This window comes from Simochromis diagramma, unplaced genomic scaffold (assembly GCF_900408965.1).
Source record: "Simochromis diagramma unplaced genomic scaffold, fSimDia1.1 OVJJ01000453.1, whole genome shotgun sequence".
Taxonomy (NCBI): domain Eukaryota; kingdom Metazoa; phylum Chordata; class Actinopteri; order Cichliformes; family Cichlidae; genus Simochromis; species Simochromis diagramma.
The window spans coordinates 169,874-178,476 of NW_024387471.1; the positions used below are offsets into that span (position 1 = coordinate 169,874).

Sequence of the window (8,603 nt, forward strand, 5' to 3'; positions counted from 1 at the left end):
GAAGGGTGAAAAAAGTTTTGAAACTTTAACAGTCAAATGTAATTTATGCATTCAGACTTTAATCAATACATTTCTGTTCATGTTGATTAGGAATGATTAAAAAATGTGACACTATGGTCTTTTACCCAAATTCAACACAATGCAGTGTGTGACTGATGTGTGTGTGCTAACCTGTTTTATCTCATAGATCATTTCAGGCTTGGGATCATGTCCACAAGCTGCTGCAGAGTCCCTCGCTGCTTCTTTGGAGGTATCCTCTTAGCAGTAATTAAGTACTTCTCTGGTATGCGAGTATTTATCACTAATGCTGTGTCTTCGCACACACGTGAACTCGAGTTGCGTCTGTGACCTCCCGTCATATTTCTTTTCAAGATTTTCTTATTTAATCACTAGTGTACATATATTTATATTTATAGATACATATATATATATTTAGTCATCTTTTCTCTTTTACCATGTCTCTCTAATATTTGCTCCTTAATATTTTTCTATTTTCTTTATTATTTTATTTTATTATATTTTCTTCTACTGTACCATGCTGCTGAGTGACTGCTGCTCGTCAAACACATTTCATTGCAATGTTGACCCTGTGCTAACTTGCATATGACAAATAAAACTGAAACTGAACTGATGATGTCGGCTTCAGCGCTTCTGGTCACGTGTGGTTTGTGAGGTCACACCCTCATATTTGACAACAAGGCCTGGCTCGCAGTCTCCACTCTAACGATTCCCAAGGTTTTCTCTCGGGTTAAAGTCAGGACTTTAGTCAAATTCTTCCACACCACACGTGTCTGTGTTTTTAAAGACTTTGTGTGCAGTCGTGTTGGAACAAAGTTGCATGAAAGTGTCCAAAATGTCTCGGTTTGCTGAAGCGCTTAACACTTCCTGAAAAACAGCCCCCGCTGTAATCACTCTTCATCACACTTGCTGTTATTCTGACAGTCACCAAATGTACACTCATCCACCCCAGACAGAGAAACGTTATTGGTCACTCGCTCCACTGCTCTAGACTCCAGTGGAGATGTGTTCTTTACAGCATCCGATGCTTTGCATTGCATGTGGCGATGAAGATGCTGCTCAGCCGTGGAAACCTGCTCCATGAAGCTCTTTTACATTGCCTTCATCGCTGAGTTGCTGTAAATTTCACAGCTGGGCTTGTTGCACAGGTTGCATCCTATCACAGTACCAAACTGGAATCCACTGAGCTGCTAAGAGCGAGCCGTTGCCTAGTTGCTTAACTTTATACACCTGTGGCCGTGGAAGTGACAGGAACACCTGAATTCTGTCTTTGGGTGGGTGAGCGAACACGTGGAGACTCCTCTCAGGTGCTGGAGGCTCCAGTCAAAGCCTGAAGCTTACATTAGTTTATCAGAGCTGTGATGACAACATTAGGCTCATATTTAGGTCAACACAGAGTTTAAAACTTTGTATGTTTTGATCTTTGTTCTTAAAACAAAATCTCTTTTTTGTTTCAGTTTACGGGGATTTTTTATTTCATTTCATTTCGATTTAAAGTTATAGTTTAATCATCTTCTAAGTGTCCTGATGCTCCAGCTGTCATCTTACACACATCTTACTGTTAGCAGCTCTGCTAGCTGTACTGTTGGCCCGACATGCTGTTGTCCATCTGGAGCTTCACCGTAACACTATAAAATGTGATAAAACATTAGGCTGTGGATGTCAGTTCATCTATACACGCGTGAGTCTGCTCACCTGACTCCACATGTTGCTAAGGTAGGCGTGATGCTGGTGTCCTCCTGTTCTGTCCTGTCACATGACTCTGTTTCTCCTTCTGACCTCTGGTTCAGGGAGTTCAGGCGCTGATGAGAAGTGCGGTGCATCCTCTCCTGCAGTCAGTCACCGACTCCATAGAGGCCATCATTATCACCTTACACCAAGAAGACTTCTCAGGGTCAGCCTCTCTGCATCAACAACAGCTCAGTACATATAATGTTAGAATGTTTTTGGACCAAATGTGCCTGCAACATGAATCAGACTCATTTTTATTGGTTGTAGCTAGAAAATCGAAGACCTTCATGAGTGGTTTTAGTCCTTCTAACAGTCAGAACTGTGCCTCTGGTTCACTGACGGTACAGATCACACTTGATTTTCAGATTGAATTCAGTCTTATTTTGAAAGTACAGCAGTAGAGGCCAAGCCTGAGCTTGGCAGGGTCAACATGGCGTCACTGCTATGAATGAAGATTAAAGTCCAAAAGCTGCAGCTGGACTCATCTCGTCCTGCTCGTCGTCGGCTGCACTTGTTGTTCAGCAGTTGGTCCAACATCATTTAACACGAATCAAACAGCTGACGCTAACACATGCTCTCGTTTACAAACACAAAAAGTGACACACAGAAGGTAATAAAGAAAAAATGTCTTGTTTCGAGATCAATGTCATACAGTAACAACCCTACAACATTTGAAAGAAACCTCTAAGGATCAGAGGCCCCCACAAGCAAACGGCTGGGTGTGTGTGTGTGTGTGTGTGTGTGTGTGTGTGTGTGTGTGGTGGCTCACTACATCTTCTAGTTTCTAAAAATCACTAAAAGAGTGACATGTACCAAGCCAGGTTTCCTCACACTGATCTGCTTTCTACAGTTGTGTTCAGAGTGTTAATGCACAGCATCTTTTCTGAGTCCCACAGCAAACACATGTTAAACACATTTCTCCCTCTGATGTGCTGTGTGTGCTGCAGGCCTCTGTCCAGCCCCGACAGACCTGATATTCCTTGCTCTCTGTACATGAAGGAGCTGCAGGGTTTTATCTCCCGAGTCATGGCAGACTATTTCAGACACTTCCAGTGTGTGGACTTCATATTCGAGAGCACGGAGTCGATCGCCCAGAGAGCCATCGAGCTGTTCATCCGCCACGGCAGCCTGCTGCGTCCGCTGGGGGAGGGGGGCAAGATGAGACTGGCTGCTGACTTTGCGCAAGTAACGGAGATGCCGTCTGTTTTCTGCTCTTCGGCCTCGTTTCGCTCAAAGGCCGATTTTCATTTTGACTTTTCTGTTTTTACGCGTGTCAGATGGAGATGGCTGTGGCTCCTCTGTGCAGACGAGTGTCTGATTTAGGAAAACCCTACAGGATGCTGCGCTCCTTCAGGTGTGTTGGCTTCAATTAACAGTCGTCACAGTTAGATGGTGCACTTTGTTTTTTCATGTAAAGAATTACGGCCTAACAGGCAGTAATGGTGATGAATCATGTTAACCATGCAGGACTTTACCTACATGCACTCGGTGCTGTCCTGACCCAGACACTGTGTATTTTTCATAGTAAAACACTGCATTTTAAATACTACATATCTACAGTATGTACATACTAGTTCCAGTTTATTGTTGTTTTTAATACTACATAAGAAACTGTTGACCTTCATGTTATTTTGGTGAAAGCTGAGAGTTTAGGCACAGCGAGTTATCCAGCATCGAAACTCCACAAACCTGCTCTGGTTCCAGTCCAAGTTTGGGAGAACGTATCAGTTTGTAAAACCTTTACTGGGAAAAAGTGAGCAGCAGGAGTCCTTCATCAAACCACCTGATCAACCAACTCCGACATGACCCACCGCCGTTTGTCTTACACTGAAACGATGTGCAGTAAAGCTGCAGCCATTACAAAGTAACTCAGTCTGACACCAGTTTAAGTTATACTGAAGGCTGACAGCAGCCGGCCTAGTTACCTGCAGCACAGGGGTGGGTGTAAAGGGGGCCACGGGGTGCACCGGACCATGTTTATTTCAAAGCTTTCGTAACATTTTTCAGATTGAAAGTGAAATATTATCAAAGAATGTCTTAATCAAATCACATTAAAAAATATAGAAATAAAAGCTAATAAAACTCTCATTTGATCTCTGACTGGATTTTTTTCTTCGGGGAAATGGAACCAGTCGTAGGCAGACAGTTTCAGTGTTCGTTCAGGTGCTCACACAGATGACCGAGGCTTTCCATCAGGTTATCAGAGAGCTTTTCCTGTAAGCTCGTCTTTCTTCTGAATGAACACGATGAGCAGCAGATGTTTTACATGGAAGGTAAAAAGTGCTGTTTGCTTTGTGTTTGAGGCCGCTGCTGTTCCAGACCAGTGAGCTGATAGCCAGCAGTCCAGCTGTCGGTGAACTGATTCCCTACAGCACCTTACTACACTTCCTTTTCACCAGAGCCCCACCGGAGCTGAAGTCACCTCACCAGGCCTGTAAACACACACGCGCACACACAGTTCAAGCTGAATCGTCCATCATCGTGTGGCACTTCTGCAGTGTGTACAGTGCACCATCTCAATAAGCCTGTCCCCCACAGAGAGCAGAGTGGTCCATCGCCAGGTACTCACAGTGGCTGGATGATCATCCCTCTGAGAGAGACAAGCTCAGCCTCATCAGGTAGGCTCGGTGACGTAAACACATCTGTTAGAACACTTTGGTCTGTACAACAGGACAGGAGCTGCCACTGTTACCTGAGCTTAGATTACCTAATCTCAGGGGGCCTTTACTGTGATGAATGAGCTCCCTCTAGTGGTAGACTGACTGATGTGTGTGTAATTTAAGGAGTCACTGCTGACTGCCAATAAGAATCCTAACTCAGTATTAGTTTGCACTACAATCAAATCAGGTAAGAATAGCATGACAAATATTTACACCAGCATTAGGTGTTGGGCTTGTTGTACTACATGGTGCATTTTGGCTTCAAAGGAAGATCAAACAGACATTTAGTTTGACCTTGAAGTAGTGAGAGGTCCAAAACCACCATATTTAGAATCCCCATGTGTTCCCTACATGCTGCCAGTACAAACAATGTTTTAAATGGCTGTATGCTGCATTATTAACGCCTTGACCTTCACATCTGTCGACCTTGAAGGTCAGAGGCCAAATGTGACACGTGTTAAAAATGCACACTGTTCTTGTAAGACTCGCAGTTTTGAGGCACCAACTCTTTACACTGACCTTGAACACCTCGCTGGACACGAGTCAGATATGACAACTGATTTGTGTGCACTGTGATAACAGATGTGCTCACTCTGTCTGTCCTCTCAGGGGCGCTCTGGAGGCCTACGTGCAGTCAGTCAGGGTTCGGCAGGGGAAGGAGTTTGCCCCCATCTATCCCATCATGCTCCAGCTGTTACAGAGGGCTACCAGCACCTGACCTGTGTTTGGGTCCACAAATAATCTGCTCATTTTTTAACAAGTGTGGTCCAGGGGTCGAGAGAGAGTATTTACAGTAAAAGTAATCTCAGCAGTAACAGCAGAGAGCCTCGTCCAAACCACAGAGGAGGACAACGCAGCTTCTTAGAACAGACTTGCTGATATAAAAGTAATAATTTGTGACACACATCAAAAACTCATCTGAATAAAGGCAATATTTCCAAAACTTTAATGTAGTACTTCATTGAAAGCACAGGTTTTGCCTTCACAGACAGTATGACAGGAACACTACACACGCAGACTCAGATGGGCCACTTCCACTGGTTGGGGGGCGGCTCCTCTACCAGCGGCTCCCACGGCTTCCATTCGGACATCTTCCTCGATAACGCCAGCTCACACTCAGCCTGCGCGCAGGAAAAAATCATCAGCCACAAATACTAATGTATACACTAATACTGTAAAGCAACCATACTTTTTAGTTAAGTTGAGACAACAACTGCGTTCACATATTCACTGAGACAGTCCGGTCTGTATGAAGGCTGACGGGAACCAACCGAACACATCAGTGATTTAATGTCGACTTCAGTGTGAAACAAACAGTAACTCTGTACTACGAGTGTGTCAGCTACTCTGGTGAGAAAAGCACTCTCAGAATAAAAGAGGCAGCAGTCTGTACAAAGCCACGCGCTCATTTAAAGACCTGGGAGCAATACAGTACTACCAGCAGCGTATTAGCAGTCTTCAAACCAGTCGGAATCACTTTAATCCAGGGATTCAATTTTAATCCCTGGATTAAAGTGAACCAGAATGATCTGGACCTGCGCTCCAACACCTTCCGTTACTAAGCTTGTCACTGTGTTCATGTATGTAGGCTATATATGTCATACACCCCTCTGCACTCGAGCTGAACACGAAGTCGTGACTTTTTAGGTTTGTACATGAAGAGTTTTCCACTCAGCTTCATCACTTTGATCAGAGTGAGGCAGACTGACCGCGACCTACCTGGAAAATGACCTCTTCAATCTGACCGCAGTTAATTTTCTTCTCAAGCTTCTCAACATCGGGTTCCTGTGAAGAACACAAATCCTGTCAGTTCATCTAAGCTCCTCTGTCATTCGTCTGTCTGCTCACACACTGACCGTTTTCACGTGGCTGAAGCGCTCATTGACCAGCTGCTCCGTGTACTTCCTGTAAGCAGCGTCCTGCGGCATGGTCTGCAAGGACGCCAGGATCTTTGTGTAGAGGATCCTGAGACGCTGAGAGGAACAGCACAGGGTGAGTACACTGCTCAACTCCCTCAGCTTCAATGACAGCTCCATAAACGGCACACGGATAACACGAGTGTGATCCAGGACTAGTCTGGTCACAGTCAGGCGATGGGAAAGATTAAAAATGAGGTATGTGGTGCAGTCACCATCAGCTGCTCACCTCCTGTGGATTTTGAGACACTGCCAGGCCAACCAAGCCGGTCGTCTGGAAGAGAGGAAAAGGAGAGCTGTCCAAGAGTGGCTAATGTCAATGCGTTCACCTTTAACCACGTGACTCCAGCATCGGCACTCGGCCTAAACCAACCCTCAGTCTGTCTGCTCGCACTGTCAACAACCAGCTCCACAGCTGGTTTTATGACTTGGACGAGACACTTGTGGTTGTTAATCATCTCAAACAACATTTCCCTGCTAATGTGGAACTTCCTTAAAAAACATTCTCTGAAATCCATCAGCCCTCACCTTCAAATATGTGCACTTTATTAACATTACAGGCAGGTTTGCACTGAGCAGGGATTTTATTTTCCAGGTCTGTTGGTCCAGATTCGGGTCTCCAGTTAGCCATGTAAGGGAAGTATGGCTTAACCAGTTTCTTCAAAAGCTCCCACGGGTGTTCGGCTGACTTAACCGTGGGACCGGATTCAAAGTGTTCGGTGAGCTTTCCTTTAGTTTGCCACCTGCTCTGACCGGACACTGCCGTGCTAGCTCCTTATCAAGTTAGCATGCTAGCACAAGCTAGCACAAGCTAGCACAACATGCACAGCGCGCAAACGGAGGTGACAGTACCGTCACCTTAATAAAACTAATACAGCTGTTTTATTGTGTTTCTTACATTAAAACAAGACATGACCTTTACTCATACCTTCTTCAGCAGCCCAGCCATTCTCCAGACGTCAGGAATGCGTCATGATACTTCCGGCTGCTAAATATGACGTCGGTGTTGTCTTTTTTTTCTCGGCGTTTTGAAAAACGATTTGTTCCTGTCGTAATAAATGTTAAAAAATAGAAAACGCGGACTGTTCTGTGATCACAGCAGCGTAAAACTATATACATGCTATGTATTCACGCTAGCATAGCATAGGTCGGATGTAGGTACAAACATCTGAACGTTTTGCTTTTATCCAAGCAGGCTGAGGCTGTGTCGCTTGAAGTACGCGCACTACGCGTACTACGTACGGTGTGTACTATAAGTACGAGAAGTGCGGAAGTAAGAGGCTTGTGAAATGGGACGGTCTAGCATTCGTCGGGCTGTTCAGGTTGCCTAGCAACCATGATACTAACCGCGAGTAATGTTACATACAGCATTGTTTGACAGAAATGAAGGAGAAACAAATGTTTTGTTAGTCATGCATTTTCGTCATGACATCACTTTGATTAGTTGAGTATCTGAGGCTGAGACCACTAGTGATGGGCAGATGAAGCTTCATGAAGCACTGAAGCTTTTCATCCAATTGGTTCATCCCAGCGCAAAGCTTCTTGAAGCTTCATTTGCTCTAGTAGGACATCTACTGGACGTAAAAATATTAGTTGGCATGAATTTGAAGAGTGTGGCCTTTTGCACACAGCCTGTAAATGTCAACAACAAAAGGAGTGTGTAAAACATGTATATTGTAGTGATGGCAGTATACTGTGTATATTTATACTGGCAGTATGGAAAATGATCATTTGGAAATGCTTAAAATGGAAATGATCATTTACTGTAAGGTGAGGTGTGGTTGGGGTGTGGACAGTAGTTGTGCTTTTGTAACGTTGAGGTATGGACAGCTACACACTCCTGCCTGTTCACATTTTATTCTGTAAAAACTAAATTTTCACTGCTTTTATGACCTTTTCAGTGGGGAGAACATAGCTAGGATTTAATGATATAACAAATCGTTTGAATCCTTTGTCCTCCACAATGCTAAATGGCTGGGAGTCCTCAATCACCATGCTAACCAGATCTTCATCTATTTGAGATTGTCTTTATTGTCTTTCCTCAGGAGAACAAAGCACAAATATAAATATCACACACGTAACTTATTACAGTTGTATAATATTGTTATATCATTTAGTAACATTACTGCATGCTATATTATCATTGCATTTGATGGCTCACCTGGTCTTGCTCCACAATCGGTGTTCCCCTTATTCTCATGCAAAGCTCTGTAGTGCCTAAGCATGGATGAGGTGTTGTTGTTATAGCCCAGCTCCCTGGCACATAGCAAACACTTCA

General features: G+C 44.2%; 2 protein-coding genes across 3 annotated transcripts in view; one reads left to right on the forward strand and one right to left on the reverse strand.

Annotated features, from left to right (window-relative positions):
• The window catches only part of cog5 (component of oligomeric golgi complex 5), a 59,463-nt gene extending 54,105 nt beyond the window's left edge, over nucleotides 1–5,358 (forward strand). For both annotated transcript variants that reach the window (XM_040015019.1, XM_040015020.1), the window contains exons 16-22: nucleotides 188–250; nucleotides 1,809–1,912; nucleotides 2,697–2,934; nucleotides 3,027–3,103; nucleotides 4,053–4,179; nucleotides 4,288–4,367; nucleotides 5,019–5,358. In XM_040015019.1, the coding sequence (XP_039870953.1) occupies nucleotides 188–250; nucleotides 1,809–1,912; nucleotides 2,697–2,934; nucleotides 3,027–3,103; nucleotides 4,053–4,179; nucleotides 4,288–4,367; nucleotides 5,019–5,127 (798 nt within the window). In that variant the 3' untranslated portion in view covers nucleotides 5,128–5,358. The remainder of the gene's footprint in view (nucleotides 1–187; nucleotides 251–1,808; nucleotides 1,913–2,696; nucleotides 2,935–3,026; nucleotides 3,104–4,052; nucleotides 4,180–4,287; nucleotides 4,368–5,018) is intronic.
• Nucleotides 5,333–7,475, reverse strand: ndufa5 (NADH:ubiquinone oxidoreductase subunit A5). The gene is made up of 5 exons (XM_040015025.1): nucleotides 7,254–7,475; nucleotides 6,555–6,599; nucleotides 6,266–6,382; nucleotides 6,129–6,194; nucleotides 5,333–5,530 (listed from the first exon to the last, which is right to left on the reverse strand). The coding sequence occupies exons 1-5, from the start codon at nucleotides 7,272–7,274 to the stop codon at nucleotides 5,429–5,431; spliced, it is 351 nt and encodes a 116-aa protein (XP_039870959.1). The 5' UTR covers nucleotides 7,275–7,475; the 3' UTR covers nucleotides 5,333–5,428.
• Nucleotides 7,476–8,603: the final 1,128 nt, after the last annotated feature.